Raw genomic sequence first — 21,642 nt, 5'->3', positions numbered from 1 at the left:
AGTTGATGTTCTAGTCATATTATCCAAACACTTCGTAGTTCTTTCTTATCAAATTGATAGACATTTACTGATCATCTACACATATAAACCACAACTGTGAATGCTATAGTTCTTAAGGCCACATAGCCATATGCTCTTTGAGCATCTTAGACTTGACTTTTGCTCCTTTTCAAATCAACATAAACCAGAATAAAGTTATATATCACATACTTGATCAAACTGGGGGTCTTCTCCACGTTGTAGAGATTTTGTCAATGGCTTTTCCTAGAAAGAAAAAGAATATATACAAGAATAACTGTTAGAGGCTCTTAAATATTATAAAAGTAATGCCATTATTTTTACACTTTTTCTTATTCATTTCTCCTTTTATGGAAGGGGGAGATGCCAGCTTTCAAATGAGTGGGAAATCCTCCCTTCCCTGTTCTGACCTTAATATGTAATGTTTGATAATAACCACCATGATTCTTGCTCTTCATATTAACAAATACCTCTTTGACCAAAACATTTAGAGTTGATGCTTAGGAAAACTCCAATTAAAACCACAATGAGACAGCACCTCCCACCTTATCAAAAAGACAAAAGATAATAAATGTTGGCAAGGATGTAGGAAAAAGTGAATCCTCGTACACTGTTGTTGGGAATGCAAACAGCCATTATAGGAAACAGTGTGGAGGTTCCTCAAAAATAAAGAAAGTATAACTATCATAGCAGGTATAGCATGGTGACTATAGTTAGTTCCACCACTGGATATTTATCCAAAGAAATAAGTAGGTTGATATCTTCTGCATGCCCGTGTTCATTAAAGCATTATTCATATCAATAATAACTAAAATATTGTCTGCAAACGAATAACAAAGAAAATGTGGTATATATATACATAATGAAATACTATTAGCCTTAAAAATGAATGAAATCGGAGGCGGAGAATGATGGCGGATGGGACGGATGTGTAGCCAACCTCTCCCAAGTCACCAGGTGAGAGGAAGGGGGGTCTGGACCTTCTCCCTGTGTTGATTATTGGTGTGGACAGCAGCTGGAGACATGCAACAAATTGGCAGATTGCTGTATATAAGGTGTAATTTAAAACCACGGACTCTGTTGTAGAGATTTTCCCTGCTTAGCCGCACTGGCTGGCCGGGCCCACCCTCACAGAGGACAGCATCTTACAATTCCTGGCAAAACCCAATTGATGAAAATTTATTCCTGAGCCAAGTTTAGCAACTCAAAAGGGGTCCCGCTGAGAGCCACAAGAGGCTATGCAACCCAATGGAAAACTGAAGGGAAGGGATCCTGCCCAGGAAACAGATATTTTGAATTGGTGAAATGGCGGACACCTTCCCCCAGAACAACAGGAGTGTTGTTGGACCTTCCTGGTGGAGAATATTGGTGTAGGCTGGCAGTTCAGGCTGTGTGGTGAACTGGTGGGTGGCTGGACTAAAAAGTCCAGATTTAAAAGTGAGACTCTGAGCCCCAAAAACTGAGGATAAGGTCTCTGTGCGCTGCAGCAATGGGAGCCGGCAGCAGCTAAAACCGGTGGCAGCCAGCAATTTCCCCCATAGCCGATTACAGTTGCCAGTTTACAGGAGAACGTGGGAGCACAGAGGAAAGATTCGTGAAGCGTGGACTCCTGCACCGAGTTGGGAGGTCGGATAGGAGTGCTGTCTGAAACAAAGCAGCTGAGGTTGGACAATAATTAGATAATAAACTATTACAGAAAATCCAAAATGGCGGTCGGCCAGGTAGGGTGGTTACGTGGTAACAGTGTAAACTGTGTACCAGGTATAAGCCTGGGAACCACTCACAGCGCCACCTGATGTCCAGAGAGTATATAGCATTATAAATATTTGTACAAAAGTTGATCCCTAGGTCATACATATACATGTGTATTTCTACATATTACAGGAATAATATTTTTGTGGTTGGTGCCTTTCTTTTTTTTTTTTTCTTTTCCTCATAATTTTCTTGGAGGAGCTATTGTTAATTTTTATTATTATTATATATTTTTTTATTTTTTCTATTTTTAATTTTTTCTTTCTTCTTTTTTAATGTTCTTATGAACACCACTTTTTATTCCTTTTTCCCTTCTCTCTTCCTCTTCTTCCCTTCTTATGGTATTTGAAAGTGCCTACATCAGATTTTTAGAGGATTTCTTGTTTGTTTGTTTGTTTTGTTTGTTTTCTACCTTTCTTTTTCAATTACTTTACGATTATCATTATTTTTATTGTAGTTTTTGTTGTTGTCTGTATGTCTATGAGTTTCTGATTGTTTGTGCATCTGTGGGCTTGTGTATCTGGTAGCCTTTTTATCTGTTTATTTGCTCATTTGGTCTCAATGAGTTTGGTGTTTTGCTAAATCCTCGGGTTGGCTATTTTCCCTAATTCCAACAATTGCTTTGGACCTTTTGAACTGAGCCAATCACCCGAGGACTATTCAAGTGGTGCCCTGGGTATGTGGTTGTAGGAAGGTTTGATTTTCCTTTTCCATTTGTTGCCGGTGGGGGGCAGGGTGACTTAATTGCTGGTATTTCTCCACAGCTGAGACTTCAACCCAGAGTAACTGTTTCACTAGGGTCAGACAGAGACCAACTGAAAACAAGACAGAACCACTTAGCCCCACCACACCAAACAGGTCCCCAGTTTCTCAGACCGTAGCACTGTACGGATCCTCAACAAAGCTCCAGGGGAAAAGTCAAACAGTATAAAATAATCATGGGGCGGAATCAGCAGAAAAACTCTGGTAACATGAATAACCAAAATACATCAACTCCCCCAAGGAAAGATATGGCAGATGTAACTGAAGATCCCATTCATAAACAGCTGACCGAGATGTCAGAAATTGAATTCAGAATCTGGATTCCAACAAGATTAATAGAATAGAGGAAAATTTGGAATTAGAAATTTGAAGAGCATTCAAAAGTCAGAATTAGAAATTCAAGGAGAAATTCAAAAGTTGTCTCAAGAATTTAACGAATTTAAAGACAAAACCACCAAAGATTTTGATGCACCGAAGCAAGAATTTGCAGCCCTTAAAGATCTGAAAAATACAGTAGAATCCCTCAGTTGTGTAACAGAGTGGAGCAAGCAGATGAAAGGATTTCTGACATTGAAGACACAGCTTTCAACGCTCCCAAACTCTCAAAGAGGAAGAGAAATGGAGAACAAAAACGAATCATTCTCTCAGAAAGCTCTGGGATAATTCGAAGAAGCTAATATCCCCCGTCATTGGAATCCCTGAAAGTGAGGAAGTGGTCTTGCAAGGCACTGAGGCCCTTCTCCATGAAATTATGAAAGAGAATTTTCCAGACATGCCAAGAGACTATGAAATTCAGATAGCAGACAGTTTCAGAACCCCAGCATGACTCAACCCGAATAAGACATCCCCCAGGCATATCATAATTAACTGCACTAAAGTTAATATGAAGGAGAAAATTTTGAAAGCAGCCAGATTTAAGAAATGCATTACCTACGAAGGGAAGAATATTAGAATGACTGCAGATCTCTCTGCTGAAACTTTTCAAGCCAGAAGAGGGTGGTCATCGACATTTAATCTCCTAAAGCAAAACAACTTTCAACTCCGGATCCTGTATCCAGCTAAACTGAGTTTCATTTATGATGGAGAAATTAAATGTCTTAATGACATTCATATGTTGAAGAAATTCTCCCTAACCAAACCAGCTCTTCAGGATATTCTCAGACCTATCCTCCATAATGACCAACCCAATCCTCTACCACAAAAGTAAACTCACTCAGAAACTTATGATCAAACTCCAACTTCCACAGTGGCAAAAGGATTAAAAATGTCCACTGGACTTTCGAAAAACTCGATACCCCAAATTTTACCAGACTTATCAATATTCTCCATTAATGTAAACGGCTTAAACTGTCCTCTAAAGAGGCACAGGTTAGCTGACTGGATATAAAAACTCAAGCCAGATATTTGCTGCATACTAGAGTCACATCTTACCTTAAAAGATAAATACAGACTCAGTGAAAGGATGGTCATCCACATTTCAGGCAAATGGTAATCAGAAAAAAGCAGGTATTGCAATTCTATTTGCAGACACAATAGGCTTTAAACCAACAAAACTAAGGAAGGATAAGAATGGTCACTTCCTATTTGTTAAGGGTAATACTCAATATGATGAGATTTCAATTAGTAATATCTGGCACCCAACCAGAATGCGCCTCAATTTATAAGAGAAACCCTAACAGACATGAGCAACTTGATTTCCTCCAGCTCCATAATAGTCGGAGATTTCAACACTTCTTTGGCAGTGTTGGATAGATACTTCAATAAGAAGCTGAGCAAAGAAATTTTGGATTTAAACCTAACCATCTAACATTTGGATTTAGCAGACATCTACAGAACATTTCATCCCAACAAAACTGAATACACACACTTCTCATCAGCTCACGGAAAATACTCCAAAATAGATCACATCTTAGGTCACAAGTCTAACCTCAGTAAATTTTAAAAACAGAAATTATTCCTTGCATCTTCTTAGACCACCATGGAATAAAAGTTGAACTCAGTAACAACAGGAATCTGGATACTTGTACAAAAACATGGAAGTTAAATAACCTTATGCTGAATGATAGCTGGGTTAGAGACAAGATTAAGAAAAAAATTGCCAAATTTCTGGAACAAAACGACAATGAAGACACAAATTATCAGAACCTCTGGGATACCCCAAAGGCAGTCCTAAGAGGGAAATTTATAGCACTGCAAGCCTTCCTCAAGTGTAAAAAAAAAGAGGAAGTTAACAACTTAATGAGACATCTCAGGCAACTAGAAAAGGAAGAATATTCCAACCCCAAACCCAGTAGAAGAAAAGAAATAACCAAAATTAGAGCAGAATTAAATGAAATTGAAAACAAAAGAATTATACAACAGATCAATAAATCAAAAAATTGGTTTTTTGAAAAGTTCAATAAAATAGATAAACCTCTGGCTAACGTAACCAGGAAAAAAAGAGTAAAATCTCTAATTTCATCAATCAGAAATGACAAAGATGAAATAACAACAGAGTCCTCAGAAATTAAAAAAATCCTTAATGAATATAACAAGAAACTTTATTCTCAGAAATATGAAAATATGAAGGAAATTGATGAATACTTGGAAGCACATCACCTTCCAAGACTTAGCCAGAATCAAGTGGAAATGTTGAACAGGTCAATATCAAGTTCTGAAATAGCATCAACCATATGAAATCTCCCTAAAAGCCCAGTACCAGATGGCTTCACTTCAGAATTCTACCAAACCTTTAAAGAGGAACTAGTATGTATATTACTCAACCTGTTCCAAAATGTAGAAAAAGAAGGAAGACTACCCAACACGTTCTATGAAGCAAACATCACCCTGATCCTCAAACCAGGAAAAGACCCAAGAAGAAAAGAAAATTATAGACCAATATCACTAATGAATATAGATGCAAAAATATTCAACAAGATCCTAACAAACAGAATCCAGCAACACACCAAACAAATTATACATCATGACCAAGTCGGTTTTATCCCAGGGTTTCAAGGCTGATTAACATATGTAAATCTATGTATAATTCAGCACATAAACAAATTAAAAAACAAGGACTATATGATTTTCTCAATTGATGCAGAAAAAGCTTTTGATAATATCCAGCATCCCTTCATGATCGGAACACTTAAGAAAACTGGTATAGAAGGGACATTTCTTAAACTGATAGAGGCCATCTACAGCAAACCCACAGCCAATATCGTATTGAATGGAGTTAAATTGAAATCATTTTCACTCAGACCAGGAACCAGGCAAGGATGCCCATTATCTCTACTACTCTTCAACATTGTAATGGAAATTTTCGCCATCACAATTAGGGAAGAAAAGGCGATCAAGGGTATCAATATAGGGTCAGAAGAGATCAAACTTTCACTCTTCGCAGATGATATGATTGTATATCTGGAAAACACCAGGGATTCTACTACAAAACTCTTAGAAGTGATCAAGGAATACAGCAGTGTCTCAGGTTACAAAATCAACATTCATAAATTGGTAGCCTTTATATATACCAACAATAGTCAAGCTGAAAAAACAGTTAAGACTCTTTTCCTTTCACGGTAGTGCCAAAGAAGATGAAATATTTGCTATGAAGCAAATATTATCCAACAAAGGATGTGAAAGATCTCTATAAAGAGAACTATGAAACTCTAAGAAAAGAAATACCTGAAAATGTTAACAAATGGAAAAACATACCATGCTCATGGCTGGGAAGAATCAACATTGTTAAAATGTCCATACTACCCAAAGCAATATACAATTTTAATGTAATCCCTATTAAAGCTCCACTGTCATACTTTAAATATCTTGAAAAAATAATACTTCGTTTTATATAGAATCAGAAAAAACCTCGAATAGCCAAGACATTACTCAGAAATAAAAACAAAGCAGGAGGAATCACGCTACCTGACCTCAGACAATACTATAAATCGATAGTGATCAAAACAGCATGGTACTGGCACAAAAACAGAGAAGTAGATGTCTGGAACAGAATAGAGAACCAAAAGATGAGTCCAGCTACTTACCGTTATTTGATATTTGACAAGCCAATTAAAAACATTCAGTGGGGAAAAGATTCCCTATTTAACAAATGGTGCTGGGTGAACTGGCTGGCAACCTGTAGAAGACTGAAACTGGACCCACACCTTTCACCATCAACTAAGATAGACTCTCACTGGATTAAAGATTTAAACTTAAGACATGAAACTATAAAAACACTAGACGAGAGTGCAGGGAAAACCGTTGAAGAAATTGGTCTGGGTGAGTATTTCATGAGGAGGACCCCCCGGGCAATTGAAGCAGCTTCAAAAATACACTACTGGAACTGATCAAACTAAAAAGCTTCTGCACAGCCAAGAACACAGTAAATAAAGCATGCAGACACCCCTCAGAATGGGAGAAGATATTTGCAGGTTATATCTCCGACAAAGGTTTAATAACCAGAATCCACAGAGAACTCAAACGTATAAGCAAGAAAAGAACAAGTGATCCCATCGCAGGCTGGGCAAGGGACTTGAAGAGAAACTTCTCTGAAGAAGACAGGTGCACGGCCTACAGACATATGAAAAAATGGTCATCATCTTTAATCATCAGAGAAATGCAAATCAAAACTACCTTGAGATACCATCTAACTCCAGTAAGATTAGCCCATATCACAAAATTCCAAGACCAGAGATGTTGGTGTGGATTTGGAGAAAAGGGAACACTTCTACACTGCTGGTGGGAATGCAAATTAATACATTCCTTTTGGAAAGATGTTTGGAGAACACGTAGAGATCTAAAGATAGATCTGCCATTCAATCCTATAATTCCTCTACTAGGCATATACCCAGAAGACCAAAAATCACATTATAACGAAGATGTTTGTACCAGAATGTTTATTGCAGCCCAATTCATAATTGCTAAGTCATGGAAAAAGCCCAAGTGCCCATTGATGCACGAATGGATTAATAAATTGTGGTACATGTACACCATGGAATATTATGCAGCCTTAAAAAAGATGGAGACTTTACCTCTTTTATGTTTACATGGATGGAGTTGGAACATATTCTTCTTAGTAAAGTTTCTCAAGAACGGAAGAAAAAGTATCCAATGTACTCAGCCCTACTATGAAACTAATTTATGGCTTTCATATGAAAGCTATAACTCAGTTATAACCTAAGAATATGGGGAAGGGGGAAAGGGAGGGGGAAAGTGGAGGTTGGCGGAGGGAGGGTGATTGGTGGGATTACACCTGTGGTGCATCTTACAATGGTACATGTGAAACTTACTAAACGTAGAATATAAATGTCTTAACACAATAACTAAGAAAATGCCAGGAAGGCTATGTTAACCAGGGTGATGAAAATGTGTCAAACTGTTTATAAAACCAGTGTATGGTGCCCCATGATTGCATTAATGTACACAACTATGATTTAATAATAATAAATAAATAAATAAATAAATAAACAAAAAAAGTGATGGAAATCCCGTTATTTGTGACAACATGGATGGGCCTGAAGGACATTATGTGAAGTGATATAACCCAGCACAGAAAGACAAATGTTGCATGATCTCACTTTTATGTGAAATCTAAAAAAGTTAAATTCACAGAATCAGAGAGTAGAATGCTAGTTACCAGGGAGCGGGGATTGGGAAGCGGGAATAGAAGATTTTGGTAAAAGGAAACAGTGTAAGTTAGAAAAGAAAAGTACGTTCTGGACTTCTATTGTATAGCATGGTGACTGTAGTTAACAATATTGTATTGTCCTGTTGTCTGAATGTATCCCCTCAAATTCATATGCTGAAAACTAACTCTCAAGGTGATGGTGTTATAATCACCTTTGGGAGGAGATTACATCACAGAACCGTCATGAGTGAGATGAGTACCCTTATTAATCAAGCCCTGGGAAGAGGCCCTTGTCTTCCCTTTCCAGCATGTGAAGACACAGAGAGAAGACACCATGTATGAGGAGAAGACCCTCACTGGACCCCAAATCTGCTGGTGCCTTGATCTTGGACTTTCCAGTCTCCAGAACTGTGAGCAATACATTTCTATCGTTTATGAGCCAGCTCATTTATGGTAATTTATTACAGCAGCCTGAATGGACTAACACATACTGTATACTTGAAAATTGCTAAGAAAGTATATTTTTAAACATTCTCACCACAAAAAAATCATCATGTGAGATGATGATAAATTAGTTTGATTTACTCATTATACCTATATCAAAACATGTTTTATACTACAAATATATAATTTTTGTCAGAATTTTTAAAAAGAATCTGATGGTGTTAAGTGGCTCTGTGTTTTCAATGGAAACCATATAATAAAAACCATTTAGAATTTATTTGAAAAATTTTAGTATTTATCTTGGGACTTGACAGATAATAAAAAGTTGAAAGTGACATGCTATTCTAAGTCCCTAGATTTGAAAACAAAATAAAGTCAATGTATTAGATTGGTATTGAGAGCCAGCCTACCAATCATACGTTTACTAGTTACAGCTGGTGAATTATGGGCAGGTGATTTGTCTTGCTTCACATCTAAGCCTCTGCAAAAGGTTGGTGAAAGGAGACAGTTTGTTTAAGTTACAAAAGAAAAGTATGTTCTGGACTTCTATTGTATAGCAATAAAATAGTCCAGGTAGTGACAAGGGTCTATAGTAATAACTCCCCCTGATCATTTCATCATTGGTTATATTAGGAAGCCTTAATTGACTTTCCAGCAGGACATTTTATAATCACTTACCCTTATTTGTATTTTGTTTTGCTGTTGATCCAAAATTTGGATTCAGGATTGAAACCATGCTAAAAATTATGTATCATAAAGGAATAAATTTTACTTTGGCCAGCGTAGGTGCTCTGGAAACATACTATGTCTATGTTCTTACATAGACCCTGTCATTGTGAGTCTAGTCACTTCTTCAATGTGTTTTTTTTGTGGGGTGTGTGTGACAAACATTCCCTCTCTAGTCCTAGGTAAAGTGCCTCCTGAGTAGCTAGGACTACAGGCACCTGCTATCACACCCAGCTAGTTTTTCTATTTTTAGTAGAGATGGGGTCTTACTCTTGCTCAGGTGATCCACCTGCTTTGGCCTCCCAGAGCGCTAGGATTGCAGGCTGAGCCACCACACCTGGCCCACTTCTTCAATCTTATCCTCCACTCACAAAGGTGATACGTATCCAGGACAGAAACAAGCCCCTATCCACATCCCATAGGGTCTTTGTTCTTGAAAAAATGCACCCAGAGATCTGAAGATTCACTAAGAGATTTATGAGTCAAATACTTTGTCTCATTGGCAAAATATACAGCTTCAAAATGTGTGTTCCTCTAAAATATAGAGAATACTGTGTTTTTATGGGTCAGTAAACATTTTTTTTCTTCAAAGTATACTATTTAGAACATACTCGTGGGGGAGTAGATACAAAAATATAGGTAAGAGGGTGTGCCTGTGGCTAAAAGGAGTAGGGCGCCAGCCCCATATACTGGAGGTGGTGGGTTCAAACCCGGCCCCGGCCAAAAACTGCAAAAAAGAAAAAGAAAAATATAGGTAAGAACAAAGAAGAATAATTAAGGAAGCAACACATTCAGCTGACTGTACAAGAAAAAACTCTAGCAATTAAATTGGAAAGGATTCCCTGTATATGCAAAGGTTATACGGTCATATAATGCCACCTGAAGTTCTTTGTAATATCAACCAAAATACAAATATGAAAATTAAAGATGTGAAAACAAGCGTTATCCGGTCCCACAAATATCCTTGGAACAAAGCCAGTCTTAACATTTTTATGCAATGTTCTATTGAGTCATCAATGCCTAAGGATTCCCACTGTGTCAAATGCTATCTGCTGGGTGGAACACGGAAGAGTGCGGGATTCCTGCCACAGGGAGGAGGGTCCGAGAGGGAAAAAGTAATCAACCAGTCCTTATGAATGTTACCTCTGTCCTTGTTCATTATTCAGACCTCAGCTCAATTATCACTTCCCCAGGGAAGCCATACTCTGCCCTATTCCCTCACACCACATCTGCCCTTCCCTGTTACAAGCCTGCAAATCTCCACATACTTTTCTTTTCAGGGCACTTTCCATAGCATGAAGTCACAGCACAGGGTAGACCCATGTCACTTGCACAATTATGCATTCTTAAGTGATGTGCTGAGCACCACCCCCACTAGGCAGCAAACCCCAGAAATACAGTGACCTCTAGCTGCTTCTCTCAACACCTAAAGTCACAGGGCACAGCACTGCTTGGTGCTGGCTACAGATTTGGCAAATTAATAAAGGCTCTAGGCCAGGAGTGTCCAGCTTTTTCAGATACGTGTATGAAGATTCCCATTTGTGTGTATGCATTTGTTTTGTTTTAAAAATTTTTTAATTTTTTTTACTATGACAAAATATACATAAGCATATAATCCAGCATTAAGTACATTCACAATGTTATTCAACCATTGTTATTTATGTTCTGTTCTGTTCTGTTAGTTTTTGAGATCAAGTTTCATTCTGTTGCCCTGGGTGCCCTGGCATCATAGCTCACAGCAACCTCATACTCTTGGGCTCAAGCGATCCTCTTGCCTCAGCCTCCTCAGTAGCTGGGCCTACAAGCATGGCCATAATGCCTGGCTAGTTTTCTTTCTCTTTTTTTTTTTTTTTAGTAGAGATGGCATCTTACTCCTGCTCAGGCTAGCCTTAAACTCCTGAACTCAAGGGATCCATCTGCCCTAGCCTCCCAGAGTGCTTAGATTTCAGGGATGAGCCACTGAACCCAGTCTGCTAAGACCCTCTCTCTGTCTTCATAATGCCAGGAATTTTCAAAAAGTTCTTGGCCACAAAACACACTCAGACCTCTACCATATAAGATACTAATTTCATTTTAGTATCTATTATTTAAAACCATAATGACAAAGAGCCAATACTATGGCTTCAGTGACACTTATAAATGGCTATATACCAGCGAAGCAGCAATACTTATATATACTAGAAAAATGAGAATGTATGAGAATACATACATACAGGAGATCATAAAACTCAGCCAAAAGATACTGCTCAGTAGACCTGTGGAGCTCTAGACGTTTGTAGTAAGTCCGTGGGAGCCCGTATGCAATCCCCTCTTAACATCACCTGAAAGAGGATCCTGCCACAGCGGGGCAAGGAGGGTGACCACGTCCACCCTCATTCCAAAGTTCCCATACCTGAAAGTGATTTTTTTCCCATTACAAATTGGGTGAGATGATAAACACAACAATTTATGCTTGGCATTAAACTTGGCATTTTCACAAACACATAAAGGTAATAATGTTATCGCAAGTCTCACTTTCTCTGGGAAGCAAATTTGATATAAGTTGGTGCAATACACTGAAGTCAAGTCCATTAGCCAAAAACCTGGGTTAAATGCCCCCAATAAAATAATACACTAAGTGTTCCTTCTGTATTTTCACATAATACGCTGCCTTAATCATATTCTTCGAAGACTTAGTTCAAATGTCACTCCTAAGACAGCCCCTCCCCAGTTTTCCTGGACAGAGTCACCTGCCAGTTGTCACATAGCACATTGTTTTGCACCTGTTCTTTTCAGCATTTCCACTACGTCGTAATGTATCTATCTCCTCTATACCCCAGCACATAGCTGGGAATTAGGGTTTGCTAGATGGCTTTCTAGATACATATCCACTTGGAAAGATGGCTTTGGGCACGTAGAATTAAGTTTACATTTTAACATTACCAAGATTATCTTTGCATCGGCATAGATTTTATCAGGATAAGGAGGCCTAGGAGTAGGCCTTGGGGAGACTATATCATGCTGGATAAAAAAGAAAAAGAAAAGGAAAGATGGTGTAGGGGAGGAGAGGAGGGAAGTCAAAGGGGGAAGGAAAAACTCTGAGGAAGCAAAGACAGAGGAGGAGGAGGAGGGGAGGAGGGAAGAGAGAAAGAGAAAATAAAGGAAGGATGGGGAAGAAAGGCAGGAGGAAAGGAAGAATGAAGAGAGAAAAAGAGAAGAAAGGCGAGAGGCAAGCTTGCTCCATCTGAGTACAGGGCAAAGATCAGGAAGGCTCAGCCCTGCCCAAGAAAAAAGACCTGCAGAGCTGTGGCTCTGCTGGAAGTTCCCAGTTGCATGGAATCCAAGGTCTGTACATTTGGAATATGCCGGTTCCCAAAGAGCATAAAATGAGTAGTAATGCAGAATTAACACGGAATAAACAATGGTTGTTTAACTGACAAGTTGAAACACTATGGCAAAGGGGCTCAAAATAATAGTGTCATTTGTCAAGTAAGAACAGAAAGACTTCATATACATTTAAGATTTATCTTTGTTCTGTCTTTTGGTTCAATTTTACTTATGTACTGAAGGTTCATGAATATATTCGTTTTGCAAAATAATTCTGAAAAACCACAACTTTGAGGTGATGGATCCCTAAGCCGTCTAAAGCTAGAAACCTTATATGGTGACTCGAGCTCTACCAGATGCTCCAGCTTACTGGGCGACAGTGAGCAAGAAAGGACCTAGGAAAACCCAAACACTGGGAGATTTGGCACTGAACATGAGTGGTGCTCAAAGCACAGTGAAAAGAAATGTAGGCTGGCACTGTGGCTCCCACCTGTAATCCTAGCACTCTGGGAGGCTGACATGGGTGGACTACCTGAGCACAGGAGTTTGAGACCAGCCTGAGCAAAACAAGACCCCCATCTCTACTAAAAACAGAAAAACTAGCTGGGTGTATGGCAGGTGCCTATAGTCCCAGCTACTGGGAAGGCTGAGGCAAGAGGATCACTTGACTAAAAGTTTGAGGTTGCTGTGAGCCATGACCCCATGGCACTCTGCCCAGGGCAACAGAGTGAGACTCTGTCTCAAAAAAGAAAAGAAAGAAAGAAAGAAAGAAGGAAACCTAGACAAGTCCCTTCTGATGGAAAAAGCCAGTATAAATAATCTTGATCAAACAAATAACTCAAACCTGAATCTGACCAAGCCTTTAGGTTTAAATACAGGGATCTGAAGAATCTGTTATATTATGCCACAAAGATGCAATCAGCAAAATCCAGAGTCACAAAAACTCAGCAGGAAAGAAAGATGTTTCTTCATTAAATTAAGTTTCAAGGAGGGAGACAAAGAGAGATGGAGGGGGATCCCGGTGATTTTCTACAAAGTCTATTGCAATATGTGGATCTTATTGAATCCTGATTCAAACAATTTTTTAAAAGAGAATATGATGTTCATGAGGTAATTGGCGCACTTACTAGACATTTCATAATGTTAAGGATTAGTATTATTAATAAAATTGTAGGTATAATAGTTTTGTTCAAAGAAGAATTTTTATTTCTTTAGAGATACACACTGAAATGCTCATTTAGAGATGAGATTATTAGGTTTCTATTATTTGCTTCAAATAATATTGGGGGGGTGCGAGGAGTAGACAGAGTGGTCATGAATTGATAATCTTTGAATCTGATCATGGTTCACGATACTGGTCTGTTTGCCTACATTTATGTTTGAAATGCTCCATAAAACCCCAATCAAATAAAAAGTAAAAATAGGAGGTCATGATGTATCGCTTGACAGTAAGAAGAAAAAGCTTGTAATATCTCTTTTAAAGATGGTATAAGCCATTCTCAATACTCATGTCAATAGTACCTATCCAGTGTTTTAACTGTTCCCGATGGAGGTGCAGAGGGATCCACTTTCCGTTTCTCCCCCTTAACAGATAGGATTTGGGTGGTGAACACCTCTCTTTGGTGTGAGTGAGGAGGTGCAGCTCTCAGTCTGCACTCTGGGCTTTTTCTTTGAGTTTTCTTTCCCTGAATTAAAGAGCTCACTGGATTTTCTCCTGTGATAAAGAATTCTGGGCTCAGAGCCCATAGCTCAGTGAGTAGCGTGTTGTCCACATACACCAAAGCTGGCGGGTTCCAGCCTAACCCAGTCCTGCTAAACACCAATGACAACTGCATACACCCCCCCCCACCCCCCGCCAAAAAAAATAACCAGGCATTGGCTGTAGTCCCAGCTACTTGGGAGGCTGAGGCAAGAGAATCGCTTAAGCCCAAGAGTTAGAGGTTGCTGTGAGCTGTGACATGGTATTCTACTGAGAGCAACATAGTGAGACTCTGTCTCAAAAAAAAAAAAAAGAAAAAGGATTCTGTAGGCGTTTCAGAATTTCTCTGGGGAAATAGTAAGATCCCTATTTGTGCTTCTCACACCTGGGGGTGGGTTCCAGACTTCCCCACCCTCCTCCTAACAAAGCAAAAAGACTCTAAAAGCTCTGTGTACACATCTTCCTAGAAAGGCCAGGGGAAACTATCAACTTCCACTTTAATTTTAATCAATGCCAGTGTGCACTCACTACATTTCCACTTCACAATCTTTTCACACCAGGTGCCTCTCCAATCTCGACTAGAAAAGAAAGATGGACATAAAGGATGGGCCGCAGGCAGTTATAAGTCTAGAGAGAGTCTCATGTATCACAGGATATTTTATATGAGGAATACAAGGGGCTGACAGCTGATAAATCACTTTGTGCCTAGGACGTTTTACCAGCACCCCCAAAATTCCAAGGGTGCCCCCCACATAGTGTAAGATTTCACTGATCAAGATAGATCCATATTATTACTGCCCTCCGATGCATTTCAATAAATGTGTTTAACTCAGCAGCGCTACTGGAGTTAATATAAGATTATTCAGTTGGTTAAATGTATCACCAACCTTGCCCGAGATTCTACTTTCATGTCTTTTAATTATTACAGCAGTTGGGTATAGCAGTTAAGTGCACAGGCTTTGAAATCTGAGAAGCCTGAATTTGAATCTTGGGTGCCTCACTTACAACATATGGACTTCACTTAACCTCTCTACGCTTCAGTTAACCTTTAGGCAAAGGGGGAAAATTATACTAACCTACATCACAGAACTGTAAGATGAATGCCATACAGTACTCAGCAACTGGCTGCCGCTAATTAGTGTTAAAATTCCTTTTAATATCATTAGAATTGGCATTAGAGAAGATTAAAATGTGTGCCCTCTTTCATAATGTTCAGAAGCTGAAACTCAGTTTTACATATTTTCCTGGGGCAGTGCATACCCCTGCTAACATTAATTAAAGCTTTAATTTCAGCTTCCTGGAAGCTTCCCAGTGTAACTAGAAATTTCTATTACAGAAAATAGGGAGGAAAAAACTATAAAGAGTAATTGCCCTTCTGTCTTAAAAAAAAAAAAGCCTAACATTATTACAATGGTTTTTATTCTTAATATGTAATTTAGTGGAAACCTTTTAATTTAATGGTGGGGTGGCTATAAAAACAACCAAAAAAAAAAAAAAAAAAAACATAGCAAAACAACCAACCACTGAACTTCCCAAACCTTGAAACTACAGTGTTTTTGATTAAAAGAACATGTTTATGCATAATCAGTCAAAGGCTTTGATACCAGCTGCAGTGAAATTTTATAATACAAATGTCTAGTCTGAGTAATTAACAAGAATTTCAGAACAGAATTACTGCAGTTAGACATTTTTTTTTTTTGAGACATTCTCCTTCTGTTGCCTTCAGTAGAGCGCTGTGACTGCATCATAGCTCACAGCAACCTCAAACTCTTAGGCTCAAGCGATCCTCCTGCCTCAGCCTCCCCAGTTACTGGGACCATAGGCAACAGCCACAATGCTCAGCTAGTTTTTCTATTTTTAGTAGAAATGGGATGTCACTCTTGCTCAGGCCAGTTTGCAACTCCTGAGCTCAGGCTATACACCCACCTTGGCCTCTCAGAGTGTTAGGATTACAGGCGTGAGTTCTTTCTTCTTCACCACAGTGTAGGGAGATACTGATAGGGAAAGTCCCCATTCCTGAGGTGATGGTGCCCTTCAGGGTGGAGCAGTGATTTTCTTTTATTTATTTATTTATTAAATCATAGCTGTGTACATTAGTATGATCAAGGGGCACCATACACTTCGTTCATAGACCGTTTGACACATTTTCATCACATTAGTTAACATAGCTTTCATGACATTTTCTTAGTTATTTTGCTAAGATCTTTACATTTCACATTTACTAGGATTCACATATACCCTTGTAAGATGCACCGCAGGTGTAATCCCATTAATCCCCCTCCCTCCACCTACCTCCCCCCAGGGGGGAGCAGTGATTTTCAATTGGTACACCGTGAGAGGATCTTAAGTGTGCCATGAAAAATTTTAAAGATCATTCATTAAATTATTTTTGAAAGAGGTTCAAAGCATAGTAAGTATATATATTTTTAACTCTTTTGTTGACCAAAATAATTTAAGTATGCCATGAGATAAAAAAAAGGTTGAAAAACACTGCAGTCGAGAGCTCACTACAGCATCAAGTCCAGAACCACCAGCACAGAGCAGTGGGTGGCCCTCCTTCAGTCTGAGCCAACGAATAGGGGATTAAAAATGTTTTCATGTCTGACATATTCTTCTCTTCAGATCTTATTTGTGCCAGCCTTGACTCAACTTTGGAAACAAATCTAAGGCGTGAGCCTGAGGACTCACAGTTCTGAATACTGACTGTTTTTCCCCAAACAACATCCCCAACGCGAGGGACGATCAGGGGCCCAGGGATGTGATTCATTTGGAAGACGTACTCTGGTCCTGCTGATTGTCTGAACGGATTGTTGAACTTCTGGCAGAAGACTGAGTTGCTTGATGCCTGCCTCAGTTTGTCCAGGTAAAAATGAACATCACCCTCAGGATACCCTGAGTAGGTTTCTAATAAGAGCTCATGAACAGTAATTTAAACTCTTAGAGATCTGAGGAAGAAGCATGCTTAGAAGAACTGCCAAAATCGTTTCTCCTTTGTTCTGTTTAGTGATTAAAATTATCTTAAAACGGTATATGCTTTTACCCAAAACATTGGAGAAAGAAGCCAAAAACAAGAAAATGATACAGAAAATATCTCAAACAAGTTAAAGGTATTAGCAGGTAAGATGCTGTCCATACCCCATGCTATGAAAAGTGAAGGGAGATACAAGTCTGGAAGTATACTGTGGCACATTTTTTTTGAAGTCAGATCTCTTGAGATAATCTAGTCCTATCTGAAATGGTTTTCCTCATTTCAGTGTAGCTTATTTCTTTGCCAAATTTAACAGTCCAAGTACAAATCCATTATTTGAACAGTGGAGGGGAAACTTCAATTAAATTTAGCTACAAAGTTAATCTTCATTTTAATTGAACAAAAGAGAGGTTATCATGGGCACCCTTCTTCTTTAAAAAAAAAAATACTACATCTGCTATCAAGAAATGTAAAATGCAACCTTTACGCCTTCGTTTCTGGGTCACATTCTATTTTGTTGGTGTTTTCAATTTTACTTGACTCAACACAGCTGTCTAACTGTGCAGGCTACGTTCACTCATCAGTCCTCAGCCTCTGCTCGCTCGTCAGCCAGCTCCTCACTTCACTGGTGTTCCACATCCGCTTTCTCCTGCCTTTCTCTTGGTGTCACCATGCTCCAGCCCTTTCATCTTGGTGCCTTCCTTGAGCACACTCCCGCCTCTGGCTGAGATTTCCTCTCTACCCCTCTTCTCATACCCAGTTCTCCAATGGACGGTCTACACTTCCTGTTTTCCTTTCCTCCCCCATTCTTGCATCAACTACCTGTAATCTGCCTTTTCCCTCACCCCTAAAAAGAGTCTCCCTAGAGACCCCAATAGTTTTTTATTTTTTGACAATCTCACTCTGTCACCTCAGTAGAGTGTCGTGGCGTCACAGCTCACAACAACCTCAAACTCCTGGGCTCAAGCAATTTGCTTGCCTCAGCCTCCTGAGTAGCTGGGACTACAGGTGCCCGCCACAACGCCCGGCTATTTTTAGAGACAGGGTCTCACTCTGGCTCAGGCTGGTCTCAAATCTGTAAGCTCAGGCATCCACCCCCACCTGGGCCTCCCAGAGTGCTGGGATGACAGGTGTGAGCCACCGTGCCCTGCCTGAGACTGAAAGCACGTGTAGAGAGAATAAGATGGAGTCTGTCAGGCTGGGGCAGACCTGACACAGGTCTGGTCACCTCCTGTTCTTCATTTTTACTGTTTTATAAATTTAACTCCTACCCTAATGATGCCTATCTTAATACTTTAGGAATTAACTTAATTGTAAATATTGTAATAGATTGTCACTGAGTTGTGCTGATTATTATTTAAAATAAGAGTTATTATGGTCTTTACTGTGAACCATTATGTATAAGAGGGATGGAGGGAGGGGGGTGGGGTCTTGGTGTGTGTCACACTTTATGGGGGCAAGACATGATTGCAAGAGGGACTTTACCTAACAATTGCAATCAGTGTAACCTGGCTTATTGTACCCTCAATGAATCCCCAACAATAAAAAAAAAAAAAATTTGTAATTTTGGAAAGGGAAGAACAGAACAGTCTTAAGAGAGACTACTCTCACTGTTCTCCAGAAGTTTGGTGGACCTATCCCTGTCTCTGTACATTGGCTGACAGTGACAGGCGGCTGGCCCCTCTGTCAGGTAACAAGACCCTAATTTTCTAAACAGCAAGTCTGGTGACCATTTTGCAGTATTTTTCTCTCTGGATCTTTCAGCTGCCATGAGACACTACTGGCCACTCCTTCACTTCTTTGCACTTCAATCACCCCACCTCCTATCTGCCCGCCTCCATCCTCTGTGTCCTTCTTAGGCTAGTCTTTCTCCTAAAATATTTGTATTCTCTAAAGCTGAATCATCTTGGGGAAGCCTACTAGAAGCTTCTAACCCTACCTCCCTTTAACCCATGTGATTACAAATTAGGAATTGAGTAGAAATTCCCCAAGTCGTCAAAAAATGTCACCTAAGGGAATATGATGTTTTAAGAACTTTTTAAAATTGTAATATACTAGATAATATATCTAAACAACAGCTAAAAATATCTTATAAGACATAAGTTATATTACTGTTGGCGTGACCCAGGGAAATAAAAAATTCTGGGAGTTAAAATCACCACAGTGCTACAGTAAAGATCGCTGCTGCTGAGAATTGTATTGATGACTTTCAGAAATGTCAAAAAACCAAATGTTGTGTGAAAATATAACAATATTACATCATAGTGATTGTAAAGAATGAGCCAGAACTACTTAGTATTATGCCATTATTACTGAATGTGTTTTTATTGGCATTTTCTATAAGTCTAAAACATAAAGATATAATTTCAGATGATGTTTGGTTTGTGTTAAAAAAAGATATCTTTGTAAATAGCAAAAAGAGCATATAACCAGAAAGACCTAGACAGAAAATACCTTAAGGAATAAGCTTTCCCTGGTTTTGCCTTCTCAAAAAAGGAAACTTCAATAATTTCCTCATAAGTCACCAGACATAAAAATGAAGTCCTTCCCAATGAATGAACCAAACTGGAGATTAGTAAACTGAAGTAAAAAGACCTTTGATATTTTTTATTACTTCATGATGCTTTCCCCATCATCTATTTGCTATGAGACTCAGTTGGACTTTTACCTCAGTAGTGTGTTAAATTTCATTTCATAGCTGAAAAATTCCTGTTTATGTTATTTATTTATTTACTTATTTATTTTTGAGACAGTCTTGCTCTGTCACCCTGGGTAGAATGCTGCAGTGTCACAGCTCAGAATAACCTCAAACTCTTGGGCTCAAGAGATCATCTTGCCTCAGCCTTGGAGTAGGTGGGACTACAGGCCACAACACCCAGCTAAAAAAGTCCTGTTTAGGAGTCACAAAAGAAATTTTTTTGTTGTTGTTGTTGAGACAGAGCCTCAAGCTGTCGCCCAAGTGCCGTGGCGGCACAGCTCACAGCAACCTCTAACTCCTGGGCTCAAGCGATTCTCTTGCCTCAGCCTCCCAAGGAGCTGGGACCACAGGTGCCTGGCTATTTTTTTTTTTTGGTTGTACTTGTCATTGTTGTTTGGCAGGCCCAGGCTGGATTCCAACCCACTAGCTCTGGTGTGTGTGGCTGGTGCCTTAGCCACTTGAGCTACAGGTGCTGAGTCCACAAAAGAAAATTTGAAACTATATGATTCCAAATATACTCATAATAAGAAAAACAAACTTTAAGTTGAACCATGCACAGAAAAAAAAGTGAATTCATGAACAATTTAAATATCACCTCGATTTTTCAAATCTTTCTTTTCTTTTCTTTTGAGACAGAATCTCTCTCTGTCGCCCTGGGTAGGGTACCCTGGAACCATAGCTCATAGCAACCTCAAACTCCTGGGTTCTAGCAATTTTTTTGCCTTAGCCTCCAGAGTATTTGGGACTATAGGCACCTGCTACAGTGCCCAGCTAGTTTTTCTATTTTTAGTAAAGACGCTGTCACTCTTGCTCAGGCTGGTCTTGAACCCCTGAGCTTAAGGTGATCCACCAGCCTTGGCTTCCCAGAGTGCTAGGATTGCAGGTGTGAGCCACCATGCCTGGCCTAAATAAAATCTTCCTACGATTATCTCTGGTTTTAGTCATCAATGATGTTTTGCTTCTGGGTTAGGGTGAGTTTTCAAGTTTCTGGTGAAATGTTTTGATAGATCATATAAGGGAGGTGGCAGGCTAAGCTACTTCAGTAAGAAACAGTTATTTTTAAAGTTATTTATTTATTTACAATTTGAAAATAAGCCAGTACGTTGTCAAGCGTGATATAAATATTCCCCATCTGACCAGTACTGTTTCTTAGTCTCCTTGCAGGACAGCATCGCTATGCTGTACAGGGAGCTAAATCTAGAAATTATTTTTATTTTCTTTATATTTTCCTTATTAGGTTTGTTGAAGCCACTGCAGCCTCTATTTAAAGAGGAGTTTGGCCAAAAAGACTAGCCAATTGTTCTTCTGGGAAACTGACTTGAAATCACAGGGCAGAGGGACATTCAGGCTGGTGTTTCTGCTATTTACACATTCTGAGTTAAGGGACATGTAACATTTGCTTAGTATGGGCGGACTGGAGTATATGGCAGTGCAGAAAAACCACCAACTTGCAAACCTGAGTACGATAAAATATTATAATAAAGTAGCACATTGTTGAGCTTACTGAATGGTTAGAAGGCTGTGAATATGATGAAATACCAGTTTATGAAGATCTACCATATAAACATTCAAACTTAGAGGCAGTCATTCTGTCCTTTAAGACAACTGGATTTCCCAATTCAAAAATTCCTTATACATTAAGACAGGTTCCAGATCAAAGGATC

At 39.2% G+C, this 21,642-nt stretch overlaps 1 protein-coding gene across 5 annotated transcripts in view; it reads right to left on the bottom strand.

Annotated features, from left to right (window-relative positions):
- Nucleotides 1-21,642, bottom strand: part of FRY (FRY microtubule binding protein) — a 486,067-nt gene that overhangs the window by 201,811 nt on the left and 262,614 nt on the right. For all 5 annotated transcript variants that reach the window (XM_053563486.1, XM_053563481.1, XM_053563483.1 and 2 more), the window contains one exon: nt 211-264. In XM_053563486.1, coding sequence (XP_053419461.1) covers nt 211-264 — 54 coding nt within the window. The remainder of the gene's footprint in view (nt 1-210; nt 265-21,642) is intronic.

Source organism: Nycticebus coucang, chromosome 15 (genome assembly GCF_027406575.1).
Source record: "Nycticebus coucang isolate mNycCou1 chromosome 15, mNycCou1.pri, whole genome shotgun sequence".
NCBI classification, from domain to species: Eukaryota; Metazoa; Chordata; class Mammalia; order Primates; family Lorisidae; genus Nycticebus; species Nycticebus coucang.
The sequence above is the reverse complement of the archived record's forward strand: the minus strand, read 5'-3'. Positions and strand labels throughout refer to the sequence as shown.